Source organism: Odocoileus virginianus, unplaced genomic scaffold (assembly GCF_023699985.2).
Source record: "Odocoileus virginianus isolate 20LAN1187 ecotype Illinois unplaced genomic scaffold, Ovbor_1.2 Unplaced_Contig_4, whole genome shotgun sequence".
In the NCBI taxonomy this organism is placed as follows: Eukaryota; Metazoa; Chordata; class Mammalia; order Artiodactyla; family Cervidae; genus Odocoileus; species Odocoileus virginianus.
In genome coordinates, this window is record NW_027224321.1 from 121653 (window position 1) to 136719 (window position 15067).

General features: G+C 47.3%; 1 protein-coding gene across 9 annotated transcripts in view; it reads left to right on the top strand.

Moving 5' to 3' along the window:
• The window catches only part of TRPM8 (transient receptor potential cation channel subfamily M member 8), an 86490-nt gene that overhangs the window by 56707 nt on the left and 14716 nt on the right, over nt 1-15067 (top strand). For all 9 annotated transcript variants that reach the window (XR_011486310.1, XR_011486311.1, XM_070463570.1 and 6 more), the window contains one exon: nt 9385-9575. Coding sequence is in view for 7 of the 9 variants with exons in the window: in XM_070463570.1 (XP_070319671.1) it covers nt 9385-9575 (191 nt within the window). In the remaining 2 variants the exon portion in view is untranslated. The remainder of the gene's footprint in view (nt 1-9384; nt 9576-15067) is intronic.

Here is a 15067-nt window from a genome sequence, read left to right on the forward strand (position 1 = left end):
TTAGATCATTATTTGATGCCTGCCAATAAGGTGATGACAGAACAAAACATGTTCTAGCCATACCATGGAATATTATGCAGCCCTTAAAAAGAAAAGGTGGGGTCTCTGTTTATTGACTTGGAAGGATATTTTGTTAAATATAAAAAGCAAAGTGCAGACTTATTTTAGGGTATAATCTTATTTTCTGACAATAAAAAAACAAGAAATTTAAAAAAATCAAGTATATATTTCCCTCATCACAATGATCACATATTACTTCTACAATTAAAAAGAAAAAAATCAGTCAGTTGTCACATAGAGCCGTGAGGGGCACCACGACTGTAATCGAGGGTCACCTTTCTCTGTTGGTCAGTGGCCTGCCCTTGAGTGAGGCTGGGTGGGGGACGTGTGCATCTGGGGACATCACGCATCCACGGCACTGAGCAGCCAGCGGTTATCTGGTCTTCCGGTGCACGGAGACATCCGACTCTAGTCCAGGTGCCTCCAAAATGTCACTGCTGAAGGAGCCTGGAGGAATAGGATGGGGAGACCACTTTCCCCTCTACAAATTCATCAAAAGAACGTTTGAACGCTGAGCAAACTCCCCAAAATGTCACGGCTTTGCTTAAAATTCTGGAAGTATTTTAGTATTTCCCCACAGTGTTCGGGGTAAATTTCAACCTCCTCCAAGGCTGTCTGTGACCTGAACTTTGAAAACACCTTCAGGATTCCATCCGCAGGCATCCCGCCTGTTCATCCCTGAATGAGGTGATCTGTCCTGCCTGACACTTTTGCAGATGTCACTACTCTGTCGGCATCACCTGTTCCATCTTGACTGCTTTCTCCCCCTTCCTGCTTGTTCTCTAAGGAGCCCAGCACCACCCTTGGCCTGAGTGGTCCACGTGTCCTCCCTACTGTGCATAGTGACCCCATGAGCCCCCTTCATAGCTACAGCCTCTTCTCCTTCCAGACTGTAAGCTCTGGAGGGCAGAGACTCTGTCTGTCTCAGTGCCTGGCCCTTCCTGGGTTTGTTCCATGGATGAAAAGAACAGGATTCTTTCTGCTTTTAGTTCATTATTCGGTCCCCAGTTAGGAGCTTAGCTTCCTGTTCTGTTACTCAGGGTGAAGTGTTAATAGTGAAGTCGCTCAGTTGTGTCCGACTCTGCGACCCCATGGACTGTAGCCCACCAGGCTCCTCCATCCATGGGATTTTCCAGGCAAGAATACTGGAGTGGGTTGCCATTTCCTTCTCCAGGGGATCTTCCCTGACCCAGGGATTGAACCCAGGTCTCCTGCATTGCAAACAGACGCTTTACTGACTGAGCCACTAGGGGTGTGTTAACGGTGAATGTCAAACTAGTGACGGGTTCATCACATAGGTAACATCTGCGTCAGGTGTGTGGGCCACGGAGGTCACGTGGCCGTTGGTCCCACTGGCCTTAAAGAGGGATGTGCAACCACTCCCCTCCCTCCACCATCACTGGCTCGAACGGGGGTCCTGAAAAGGACTTAGGGATCCAGACAGCTGTGTTGCTTAAGGGAAGCTGGACCATCTCAGGCTGCTGAAAGTCCCCAAGTCTGAGCTGGCAGAGAGAGGTGGCAAGATGAGTGATTATGTATCCACGTGAGGGCAGAGAAGGGAGGACCAAGTCCCAGACTTGAAGCAAGAGTGGGGAGGAAATGAGATGACTGGGATTCTATTTGACAGTGATAGCCTCTCCTGTCAACCTTTATGTTGAACCCTGGGCAGCCCCTGTAAAAACCGACGGCTGATGTAACATCTCCAATGATTCAACAAAAAGGCCGACAGCTCCCAGTGCTGTGGACTTTGAGTGACGTGAACTCAGTAGATCTCAAGAGGCAAAGAGGAATAGTGCTTGGAGCTTGCCCGAGTCTGAGTGCTGTGAGTGTGTGTGTGTGTGTGTGCTCAGTTGTGTCAGATTTTGTGACCCCATGGACTGCATGCAGCCTGCCAGGCTCCTCTGGCCATGGGATTCTCCAGGCAAGAACACTGGAGTGGGTTGCCATTTCCTCCTCCAGGTGTTCTCCAAAGCTATTTTGAGGACTGTGTCAGTTTGTAATTCATTATGGCCCTGACAATCATATGATAGAATTTGGAGCTGAGAGGGACAGGAGTCTGGCCTGTGATTTTTGGGTCGAGGAAGTGCAAGTTGGGCAGCTCAGCCTCCGCGGTGCTGGCCACGCTGCCGTCCAGCTTGCGATGTCCATTCGAGACTTGAACCCGAGTGTTTTCCACCTGAGGCCTGAGCCGCTGGGCTGGGCTGCAGCCCACTGTTGCCTTCAGTACTTACGTGTGAAAGCTGGAAGAGTTCCCTTCCAGGGGGGGCTTCCTGGATTCCTCTTGGGCTCAAGCAGAGGCCTTTTCTTTGTTAATCCCTGTCTGGGCACTTGAGAGCAGCCCCCTTGCCATCCTTGGGCTAACTAGTCAGAACACTCTATCGAAAGATGGTTGTAATGGTTGTTCTGGGCTTCCCTGGTAGCTCAGCTGGTAAAGAATGCCTGCAATGCAGGAGACCCCGTTTCGATTCCTGGGTCAGGAAGATCCCCTGGAGAAGGGATAGGCTACCCACTCCAGTATTCCTGGGCTTTCCTGGTGGCTCAGCTGGTAAAGAATCTGCCTGCAATGCGGGAGACCCTGGGTTCGATCCCTGGGTTAGGAAGATCCCCTGGAGAAGGGAAAGGCTACCCACTCCAGTATTCTGGCCTGGAGAATTCCATGGACTATAAAGTCCATGGGGTCACAAAGAGTCAGACACGACTGAGTGACTTTCACTTTCGAGCCCACATCTCTGGGCTATGACCCTCATCTGGCATCACATCAAAATATTCATGTAACAGCTTAACTATACACCATGGCAGCCTTTTGAACTCAAAGTAAATGAACACTTGGGATTTTAAAGTGATATTGGAGTGTTCTCTAGGTGGTATTCGGTGGGGAAAGGAAATGGATGTGAACATCTGTGATTATTCCACATTAAAATTATTGATCACAGGCCGTGTGTGGTTTATCAGAGCACGGAGTGAACTTAATTGTCAGTAAATAACTCGGGGTCACCTTAACACACAGCTGCGGTGCTTACAGATGCTGCATCCTGAGGATCAATACACCAGAGGCTTTTCTGCTGAAAGGGACCCATCAGACATGCCCCGTCTAGGGTGATTTCTAAGAATGATTTTTTAATCTTAGGACTAATGTATGCTCATTACAAATATGGAGCAGAATAGAAAAAAAAAAATCACATGGTACAGACTTAAGCATTTGGGTGACTTCATTAGTCCCAGGCAGGCTATTGAACCAGGATGAAAAGGGAGCAGATAATGGGAACAATAATAATAGCTAATATTTATTGACACTTTATTGGGCTAGGCACATCCAAGTGCTTGACATGTGTGGCCTTATTTAAATTATTCATCATTTTTGTGTAGGTGTGGCTTTATAACCATTTATAAATGAGGAGCCAGAGGCAGAGAGAAGTTAAAATCTCTGCTATTTGAGATGTAGAGAATGGACATGTGGAGACGGGGGTGTGAGGTGGAAGGGGAGGGTGGGACAAGTTGATAGAGTAGCACTGACATATATACACTACCATGTGTATACCAGATAGCTGGGGGGAAGCCGCTGTCTCACACAAAGAGCTCAGCTTGGTGTGCTCTGATGACCTAAGGGAGCAGGGGAGATGGGGCCCGACTAGGGAGGGAAGCTTACAAGGGACGGGATGGATGCTTACCTGTGGCTGAGTCACGTTGTTCAGCAGAAGCTATCACAACATTGGGAAGCAATTATATTCCAAAAAAAAAAGAGAAATACCTGCTATTTGAGGGCGATGGGCATGAGGCATAGTGATACAAGATGATGTGTTGTGATACAATATAAACAGCACGAAAAGGCTCTTTACGAACAAAGGACCTTGGTGCAGAGTGGGGGTCATTACTTCTGACAGATCCAGGGGGTGGGCAGCAGTGAGCTCATGAGACCTTTGCCCTTTGAGGTTTGGTTGGAGAGGGAGAGGCAGAGGAGATAAAGCAGTCTGGGGAGGACCAGCGACTAGAGAGAGGAGGAAGTTAGCAGTGGTAGGTTATGGAGTCTTTTCTGCCGTGGCAAGGAATTTGGAGTTTTTCTTGCAGGTGAAGGGAGATTTTCATGGGTCTCTAAAGGCAAGCAGCATAATCTTAGTTGTGTTACTTTGACAAAAACAAAGTCGACATTTAGCATCTCAAAAACCAGTGCCATGAAATCGCTGACTGTCTCTTACTGTTCACTTTGATGAGTTTTTGGTGCTGCAGATTCAGAGGGGAGCCTGGATGTGCGGAACATTTTAACACACCCGCTGGGTCACTGCATGGGTGCAAAACGTCAGGGTGAGCCAGGGTCCCTGGATACCGCTGGTGTGTCAGGCAAAGAAAGGCAGATGGAAAAATGCCTGATATCTGTGGAAAGCTTGGAAGAGACGTTGATCTGCTTGCAGTCTAGCTGGCAAGTTTCTTGTATTTCAAGTGTTTCTAGATTCTGCCATCGTTTTAGTGTCTACTTTTTCTTTGTGAATTTTTTGCAGACTTTCCATTCTGTTCTGTGGATCGGTCTTTCTGTTTTCATTTTTACTACCAAACAGCTTTAATTACTGATTTTTAAAAATCATTTTAACATCTGTTGTATGAAGGCCCTTCATTAGTCTTACTCAGACTTTTCCTGGGTTTTCTTGTATGTTTAATCAGATGGAGGGCCTAAGGCTTATCTTCTGAAATCTGTTTTTCTTTCCTGTTCCAAAAATTTTAATGAATTTTATTGTGCTGATGTTAACTTTGTAGATTCATTTAGGGGAAGCTGGCATCTAAAAGAAGTGCCAGAAAGAATGGGTTTTTCTCCACTTAATCAAATACATATAGTTCCTCAGTTTTATGGACTTTTTTTCACGTGTATATGGTCAATGTTTTGTACATTTTTTCCTACCCATTTGTGGTTGTGAGTGACATAGTTTTTCTATTATGTTTTTTCGATAACTGTTTTTTGATATGTAGGGAGGTTATGAAATATAACTGATTTTGGAATAAGTCTCTTTTGTTATTGTTGTTCAGTTGCTAAGTCATGTCTGGCTCTTTGCGACCCCATGGACTGCAGCATGCAAGGCTTCCCTGTCCTTCACTATCTCCTGGAGTTTGCTCAAACTCATGTCCATTGAGTTGGTGATGCTGTCCAACCATCTCATCCTCTGTCACCCTCTTCTCCTCCTGCCCTCAATCTTTCCCAGCATCAGGGTCTTTTCCAATGAGCTTAATAAATAAGAAACAGGAGGAAACTTCCATGACATGATGAAAAGAAAAGAGAGAGAAAAAAAAAGAATTCCATGTCTCCTTACTGAATTCTTTTTTCTCTCTCTCTTTTCTTTTTATCATGTCATGAAAGTTTCCCCCTATTTCATATTTATTAAGCTCCTTCTTTCTTCTTCTTTTTTTCCCTCCTAATCAGAAATGGATGTTGCATGTCGCCAGAAGACTTTCTAGCAACAATTGAAATGGTATTTTTTCTTTTGATCTATGATGTATTATGAAAATGATAAATTACGTAAGTGACCTTAATATTTAGTCATCCTTTTGTTCTTTGGTCAGGCACATTACTCTTTTAACATAATGCTGAATTTCAGCCATGTGTATTACAAGGCTATCTGAATCCTAAACATTTGTGTCTCAGTAACAGTTTCACTGTCAAGGGATGTCTGAGAGCTCATCTCTCCTGTCTCTTCATCCTCTTGTACTCAGCTGCTCCTCGAGGACAGAGCTTCCACCGGCTGGGTAGCTGAGGGCATGGATATCATCAGAGATGTTTGGTCAAAGGGGACCTTTCTCAGACTTCCCTGGTGGTCCAGTCGTTAAGATTCTGTGCTTCCAATGCAGGGGGTGTGGGTTCCAGCCCTGGCTGGAGAACTAAGATCCCACATGCTGCATGATGCAGCTAAATTTTTTTTTTTTTTAAGGTAGAAACCTTGCAGAATTTCTCCCAAGGAAGACACTAGATGGCCAGTGCTTGGCAGGGAGAGTGAGGACCATCAGAGTTGGGTGGATGAGAGCCTGAGCCTGAGGGAGGGGCCCTGAGCTGCTCTGGACACTCGGGTTTGCTGAGAGGGTTGGGATGCATCGACAGCAGAACTCAGCCCCTCCTCTCCAGAAATGGAAAACCATGTCAAAAGAACATTAAAAATCATTCAAGCAAAGTGCTTGGAAGCAGTGCGCAGGTATCAGCCTGCCCTGGGGACTCTTCATGTCTTTTTGGCCAAGTCTGGAGCTGACTCGAGAGAAGAAGAACAATTTGAAAGGTCTGGGGTGGGATTTGGCTCCGGGTCACATTTGTCCCTTTCTGCTGCTCTCTGGGGGAAGGTGGGCCTAAGTAATGGTGGACCTCAGCATGGTCAGCCTCGGAAATAAGTGATTTCTGCAAAGCAGCCTTTGGGCATTCATGTCCAGTAATCAGCCAGCTCGTCCACACCCCTTGGGATGCATATCAGGGCTTTTACTGCTTGACCAGGAGAGGAACGCCACTCACTGGATCCACCTGGACCCTGAAGTGCGGAGGAAGCAGTGGTTCCGGCTGGGGGCTCCGTGGAGCCTGCTGGGGTGTCCTGAGGAGCCCATGGGGCAGAGATGGGAGGCAGAGTTCTTCAAAGTGAAGAGTGCTACCAACACCAGCCCCTGTTGTGGGCACTGGTCTAAAGTGCATTTCAGACCAGGGCTTGGCAGCCTTTTCTGTACGTGCCGGCCAGTGTCTTGGCTTCGGCCAGATGTGCAGAAAGAAGCCATGCCTTGTGACCCTGCACCATCCCCTCCTCTCTGCTCATGGCCCCTTACAGAGCAGTTTTGGCCTCTGGGTCACATTGCCAGTTCCTTTTCTAGATGACCTGGGAGGCTTAAGATGTTTCCCTTTGCCTCTGAGTGACTGGTGAAGCTAAGATGTCAATCTCTTCCCACTAGGAAGGACCCTTCTTGGCCATAGTTCTACTCAAAGCTTCCAGGAAGAGAGGAGAGTTCACCTTCTCCAGCTCGAGGCATCCTGAATGTTCCTCCCTTCAATAGGAATGAGTAATTCCTTTTGGATCAAACTTCAGAAGACAACATTTGATGCATGATAGTGGATACATTTTTTTTTTTTTTTAATTTGGGGCATTGCAATAGCAATTGGCAGAAACCATTTTTGGCTGCATAGGTAAGAATTTAAGACGCTGCTCCTAGGGCATCACCATTTGCATGGTGATACTGGTTCTGGCACAAAGAATAGAGTAGAACGTGATTCCTGGCAGGCTGCCTGCCTGGACTTCATTAACCCGGGCGTGCCTGCCATCCTCTCTCGTTGCAGCGACAGAAGCCTGCGGTGTCCTTTGCAGATGTAGAATCATCAGGGACTGGCCAGGACAGATAATGATGCTGGGTGTTCGTCTCCGAGCAACCTGACCTACATTTGGAAGAAGCGGCAGATTCACTGCCGGGTTCAGTCTGCTGCATGCTCTTGCATCACAGTCCTGTCTGCTTTTCACCTAGAGAATCTACCATGTAGAGATGACATATGATCAATCAAGAAACCATTTTACATGCCTAGCCTGGGAGGTTACAGACAGTAGATACTCAGTAAATGTGAATTCCCTCTGCTTTAAAGATCACCCCCTATTGAAGAGGCATTCCCTGCAAAAGCCTGCCTTGCCCAGACCCCAGGACCTGGAGGAGTCTGATTCATCAGTCAATGCCAAGATAAGCAGAGCCAACCTTACAGGCAAAGCCACAACCATGCTCTGTGTATGCTAGGGCTTTGCCTGTGTGTATGACCATTACTTGCCTGAAGATATTTAAGTCTTAGGTGGTGGTATGGCAGAGAGCAAGAGTGAGGTCTCACAACAAATGTATCCCATTTAGTCTGCCTGAGAAGTTTGGCCTCTGAAGTTTTTACCCAGAATTTGGAGAATTTAATCTATCTGCAATCAGGATTTGCTTGGAGGTGATTTCTAAGGGTTCACTGCTGCTTCTTTGGTGCTTAAAGTGGTGGTCTGGTGTTAGCAGTAAACTGTCTTGGATGATTGAACTTCAACAAATGGTAGAATGCTCCACAGTAATCTTTTACTAAGTAGTCCAGGCAGATCACTGATTCAATGGACATGAACTTGGACAAACTCTGGGAGATGGTGAGGACAGGGAAGTCTGGTGTGCTGCAGTCCATGGGGTCGCAAAGAGTCGGACATGGCTTGGTGACTGGACAACAACCAAGCAGGTCCTTTTGAAATGAGCACGACTCAGAGCATTCATGCTCCGTGTCACGAGATGGCATCACGCAGTGACCAACAACAGGCTCTGGGGTGGGTCGTGAGGCCCAAATTTTGGTTCATCACTTCCCAGTCTGGGGACTCAGACAATTTATCTACCCTGGTTTTGCCTCAGTTTCCTGATTTGTTAGTCATAGGTGATGGTAGCACTTATATGCTACAGGGTTGTTTGCAGATTAAATCAACTAATATAAATAGACTGCTTAGAACAGGGCCTGGTAGATACAAGTGTTGGCTACCTTGCAATCTTGGTTTAATTCATAACTGATAAGTCGGCAATATAATCAGACATTTTCCCAATAAATAGACATCCTAATTTTCCTTATGGGGATCTCCTTCTCCCTATGAACTGTGATTTACACAGTGAAACGGTATTGTAAGTAAAAATCCAAGCCTTATTGTTTTCACTCATATCTAAACATTTCCCCAAAGTATAAAAGTTAGTTATAAACGTAATTTTTAATGACTGCATAATGTGATCGTATGGACTAGCCATAATTTGTGATACACTTTCTCAGTGTAGAACATTTTGGTTGCTTCCTGCTGCCGGGTGGATGGTGGGGGCACCAGACCCCAATGAATGTATAACCATTTCTATATTCTCTTTTCTCAGTGTCTCCTTATTCTTAGGTTAGATTTCCAGAAATAAAATCAATGGGTCAAAGGGATAGATATTTTTAAGGCCCTTGATAAATATTAACAAACGGCTCTCCCAGATCGTTTATAATTAAACTCCCACAATGACATAGGCAAGTTATTCCCATGAGAATCATCCCCTTGGGCCTCTCAGTATGAAACATGATACCGGACTAACGGACAAAGAGAACCCTGGAGAGATCTTGGAATAGGAACCATTTTAAAGTTCGTTGGACAATCTTTTGTGATTAGCAACAACAACAAGGCAAAAGCCAGATCTAATTTTGACCCAGCATGGGCGGAAGAGTGCCTGAGTTGTTCAGGCTCTGATACCAGCATGAATTTTTCTCTCCTGTGTCAGCGAGAGCTTGATGCTGATGTCGGGTATTGGGTGGTGAAATGGCCAGGCCTGCGGAAGGCTGAGGCTTGACCCTCTCTCCCCTCCCGCCAGCTATACCGTGGGCACCGTCCAGGAGAACAACGACCAGGTCTGGAAGTTCCAGAGGTACTTCCTGGTGCAGGAATACTGCAGCCGCCTCAACATCCCGTTCCCCTTCGTGGTCTTCGCCTACTTCTACAGGGTGGTCAAGAACTGCTTCCGGTGCTGCTGCAAAGAGAGGAGCACAGAGCCCTCTGTCTGCTGTGAGTGGCTCAGCCCTTGTGCTGGGGCCCAGGGGTGGGGGTTCGTTTCTGGGAGGGTGTCTGGTCCACATCTCCACCGGTGGGGTTAGTGACAGTTATTTCAGCACTCACAGGGGTGTGTCCTGAGGCTTCTCTGATGGCCCAGTGGTTGAGACTGAGCTCCCAAGGCCGCAGGGCATGAGTTTGATCCCTAGTCGGAGAACTGAGATCACATATGCCACACAACCGGAAAAAAAAAAAAAGGTGTTCATCTGTGAAGGTCAGGCATCAAGCCCCCCCCAGTGACTTATTCAGGAGGGAGCGTAGATTAAGAAAGACAGCTAGATCTGCTGGGACGGCCTTGTTACAGGGGGCTCGCTTTTGGATGGACATCGTAAGGGTGTAAGTAGGATGTTGAACAGACACGATGGGTGTCAGAATATGACTTGGTTCTTGCTCTCTGTTGCCTCCATGACATTTATTCCCTGGGAGATCTTAGGTCTGGTTCTAGCAAGGCTCATTGTTGTAGAAACCAGTACTCGAGAAACCAACCACCACACTTGGAGAGTTGGAGAATTCAGGTTTATTACACCGGCAGGCCCAGAGGAGTTAACGCGCCAATCTCCTAGCCCCGAACAAAGAGATTATAGAGTTTTTATAGACAGGCTGTAGTGGGCAACACTAGCTGTTAATAGGCTGGTTTAAACTAAGGGGTTTCACGCGTGTGGGAACAGCAGTCAAGATGGGGAGGGGGATGCCTGGCCTGGACAGGCATGATTAAGCAGGTTTGCAGGGGCTGGGCAATTGCAAAGAGCAGGACAAGGGTGAGTGAGATAAACTCCAGTTCCTAGTATTGCAAGTCCCCACTTTCTGAGACTACGTGACCTACGTGATCTAGACTTTGCAAGGGGCAAGCTGAGTTACAGAGGCAGAAGGAGAAGGAGGTTATGTAAAATTTTAACTTTTCCTCTTCATTCATAACTTTTCTGGTGGTTCTTAGAGAAAATCTTCCGATGATCTTACTTGGCAAAAGAATCTCAGTTTAGGAATTGGGACCCGGAGTCCAATAGATGAACCAGCCCGCTCGCCATCTTCCAGAGGGGAGGCTCCCCTTAGGACCCCTTCTCAGCCAGTGGATTCATCAGGTTCTCAGCCAGTGGATTCATCAGGAAGGGTGGGCCACCGGCTTTCCTCTCTCCTCGCCTCCTACCCACTCGCTCACTAGGTGCCCTGACTGACCTTCTGAGGGTTGAAGAGCAGGAGAAGGGAGAGGAAAGAGCGGAAACCCTCTGTGGAAACAGTGGCGCTGCCCTGGGCTGGCTCTGTGCTCCCTGGCCTGTGTGTGATTCCAGCTGACCCGCGATCGTGTGGCGTGTGGTGGGCCCTTCAGCTGAACCCTGCCTGACCCCTTCACACCAACCACCACTCCTGGGGTCTGGCAATGCTTTCTCTGGGGGCTGCTCCCCGACCTGAGCCTCTGGCCTCCAGGGGTGTCTTCTGCACTCTCCCTGCTGACAACCCACACTGCCTTCCGGAAGGCAGGATCCACACGGCCGTGGGGTTTGCGCGCTCTCTCTCTCTCTCGCATGCTTGCCCACTGACTCAGCCCTGTTAGACGTCGGGCAGGCAGTTCCCCACCAGCCCCTCTCCTCGCCCTGACTGTGGGAGTTGGACTCTCTGACCCCTGACGCTCGGTCACACCTGGTTCCACCATCTTTTTGGCTGCAGGGAACCCACATCCATCTCTCTTCCCCGAGACCCGAGGGTTTCCTAATGCCCCTTCCTGGAGCCACTGAGATGGGCAGTCTTCCTCACCCACAAATGTGCTTCTACCAGATTCAGCCCAAGGGAGAGAGAGGCCTATTTTCATTCCTCCGGATGTTTGGACACAAAGAGTTGGAAAGAGCACCACTGGCTCCTGTAGCTTGTCCTCTAGACTCAGGCTTAAGCTGGCGGCTCCATCTCTGGGTGGGCGTGGGGCACAGCTGCAGGGCAGGCGTCTGCATATTGACGGGGCCCAGACCCTTTGGGGTCCACACGGATCTTTCCATTTCTTTTAAAAGCCAGAAGGAAAAGAAAGAATTTTTAGGTGATAGAAAATCTATTGGTATATGCGTGGGAAGCCACCACTTCCCTGGCGGTTCAGACAGTAAAGCATCTGCCTACAATGCAGGAGACCTGGGTTTGATCCCTGAATTGGGAAGATCCCCTGGAGAAGGAAATGGCAACCCACTCCAGTACTCTTGCCTGGAAAATCCCATGGATGGAGGAGCCTGGTAGGCTACAGTCCATGGGGTCGCAAAGAGTCAGACATGACTTCACTTTCACTTTCATATGCGTGGGTGCATGTTCAGTTATGTCTAGCTCTTTATGACCCCATGGACTGTAGTCTGCCAGGCTCCTCTGTCCTCATGGAATTTTCCAGGCAAGAATGCTGGAGTGAGTTGCCATTTCCTTCTCCAGGGGGTCTTCCTGACCCAGGGATCCAACCTGTGTCTCCTGTGTCGCCTGCATTGGCAGGTGGTTTCCTTACCACTGAGCTGTCTGGGAAGCCCCTATTGGTATATACTCTTCTTTATACCAACCCGGTCGTATAATCTTTTTAATATTTTCTTCATCCAGGAAAGGGCCCATGATGGCAAAAGTGCCAGTGCCGAGGGCCTAGGGTGACTGACTTATCTCAGTTGCCACAGACCATCCCTACAGTAAAATTAGAAGTCCTGCATCCCCGGGACTCCAGCAATTCAGGGGCTCAAAGAAGTCATCAGTGGCTCTGTGTGCTGATTAGGGATGCAGAGTTGATGGCCCAGGTTGGATCCAGCCCTAGACCCCTTGGGATTTTCCTTCTGTCTCTTTTTCTGAGGAAAAGCCAAGAAGGGTCTCACTGAGTCTCTAAGCAGATCTCTTGTGCCTTACTTAACAACTCCATGAGACCCGGTTGCTTGAAACAACTACTGTTTATCTCTTCACTGACTGGGCTTCTCTCGTGGCTCGACAGTAAAGAATTTGCCTGCAGTGTGGGAGACCTAGGTTTGATCCCTGGGTTGGGAAGATCCCCTGGAGGAGGACATGGCAACCCACTCCAGTGTTCTTGCCTGGAGAATCCCATGGACAGAGGAGACTGGAGGGCTGCAGTCCATGGGGTTGCAAAGTTGGACAAGGCTGAGTGACTAAGAATGCACGACTACCATCATGGGATTCATGTTCCATTTTGGGCCAATCATTCATGTCTTTCTAATATATCCCAAATATTTTGATGATTCAGAAAGTAAAAACATGAATTTTACTAACCTAGATATGATAACTGGCTGTAATTAAGAAAAATTTAATTTCCCAAGAACCATCATTTTTTTGTTTGATTCCTGCAAAGAAAAATGCAGGAAAGATACTCAGGAATATGACCTTCAATATTGTTCATAATTTGCTTCTGTGTTACCCCTGCAGCCATGATCCCCTAAAATCTGGCTTTCAGAATGTAAATGTACAACAACCCCCATCTCATGTCACAGTTTAAACAGTCTTCATGGTCGGCTCTTTTAACAGCATTATTTCAAGATGTTAAATGTCACTTTGGGGATGTCATTAGCAATCATATGTATGTAATTGCCTTTCCTAAAGAGGAAAAGTGTTTTGACAATTTGGATAAGTTACTGTCTTTCTCCTCATTGTTTTGCTGTGGAAGACAGAATGAATCGTTTCTAACCAAAAGAATGAGAAGTCTTTATATCAGGGATGGGAATTGAAAGCTGAGACCTGGAATTTGTACTCAAAGACTATACCCAAAGATCAGAGGAGTGTCATGAAGAGTCTCAGATCTACCTTTGAGTCTGTTTTGAAGCCGTGTCATAGATGAATGACTGTAGAAGCTGTGGGAGGGCTCAGGGGACCAAACCAAGCCTGCAGACTTGGGGGCAAATGCAAAGTAAATTTAGGAAATGTGTTGCCAACTAGAGTCTTTGGTAACAAGTTTCGTACTTCTTCCTGAAGTTACAGAGAAAAAAAGAAATGATGGAGAAATGGTGTGGGGAGGAAGGCTTGATGAAGTATAAAGCAAAGTGAAAATGAAAGTAAAAGTGGCTCAGTTGTGTCAGACTTTCTGTGACTCCCTGGACTATACAGTTCTTGGAATTCTCCAGGCCACCATACTGGGTAGCCTTTCCCTTCTCCCGGGGATCTTCCTGTCCCAGGGATCGAACCCAGTTTCTCCCTCATTGCAGGTGGATTCTTTACCAGTTGAGCCACAGGGGAAGCCCAAGAATACTGGAGTGTGTAATCTATCCCTTCTCAGGGAATCTTCCCCACCCAGGAATCAAACCAGGGTCTCCTGCATTGCAGGCAGATTCTTTACCAGCTGAGCTATAAAAAGCCATGTCTAACAGTTAGGCCTGTCTGGAAATGATGTGGTACCTTGTGAGGTAGGGAATTCCCCATCACCAGTGGGATTCCAGTTGGGGGTGGGGAGGCAGAGGGGCTACATGGGAGGAAGGTCCACTCTCCAGTCCAGAATCAATAGAATCGGGAGACATGATGTATGGGTGAGGACAAATCAGTCCTTTGGATTCAGGATGGGTTAAGAAGGCAGGAATAAGTGCAGATCTCCTCCCCAAACTCATTTGTGATTAAGCATAATAAGAACATAAATGTAGAAAACAGACATGTGGACACCGGGGGTTGAGGAAGGTGAGGGTGGGGTGAATTGGGAGATGACCTGTCTGGTGGTCTCCCATTCCCATTCCATTTCTGTATCTCTTCCTGAGACTAAGAACTGTCTGGAGAGAGCATCGTTGGCTCACTGTTTCTTCAATGGTGGTGAGCCCTTCAAGGAAACAGGTACAGAATAACATGGCTCATTTCTGACTTGTTTGCTTTCTCTAATTGAAGCTCCTGTCCACTCACTGGCCACGTTCGTGGATTTGTTTTCATTAATTAATTAATTTTTTTATTGGGGTGTAATTGCTTTACAATGCTGTGTTGGTTTCTTAGTGAGCACATACACACTACCGTGTGTAAAATAGAAAACCAGTGGATAACCTGCTACAAAGCCCAGGAAGCTAGTTCAGTGCTCTGTGATGACCTAGAGGGGTGGGATGGGAGGGGACATATGTGTGCGTATGGCCGATTCACTCTGTTGTACAGCAGAAACCAGTACAACACTGCAAAGCAATATTTGTTGGTCAGTTCCTCAGTTATGTCCGACTCTTTGTGACTCCATGGACTGCAGCTCACCAGGCTTCTCTGTTCCTTTACCATCTCCTGGAGCTTGCTCAAACTCATGTCCACTGAGTCGGTGATGCCATCCAACCATCTCATCCTCTGTCACCCTCTTTCTCCTCCTGCCTTCAATCTTTCCCAGCATCAGAGTCTTTTCCAATGAGTTGGCTCTTTGCATCAGGTGGCCAAAGTATTGGAGCTTCAGCTTCAGCATCAGTCCTTCCAATGAATATTCAGGGTTGATTTCCTTTAGGATTGACTGGTTTGATCTCCTTAAGTCCAAGAGACTCTCCAGAGTCTTC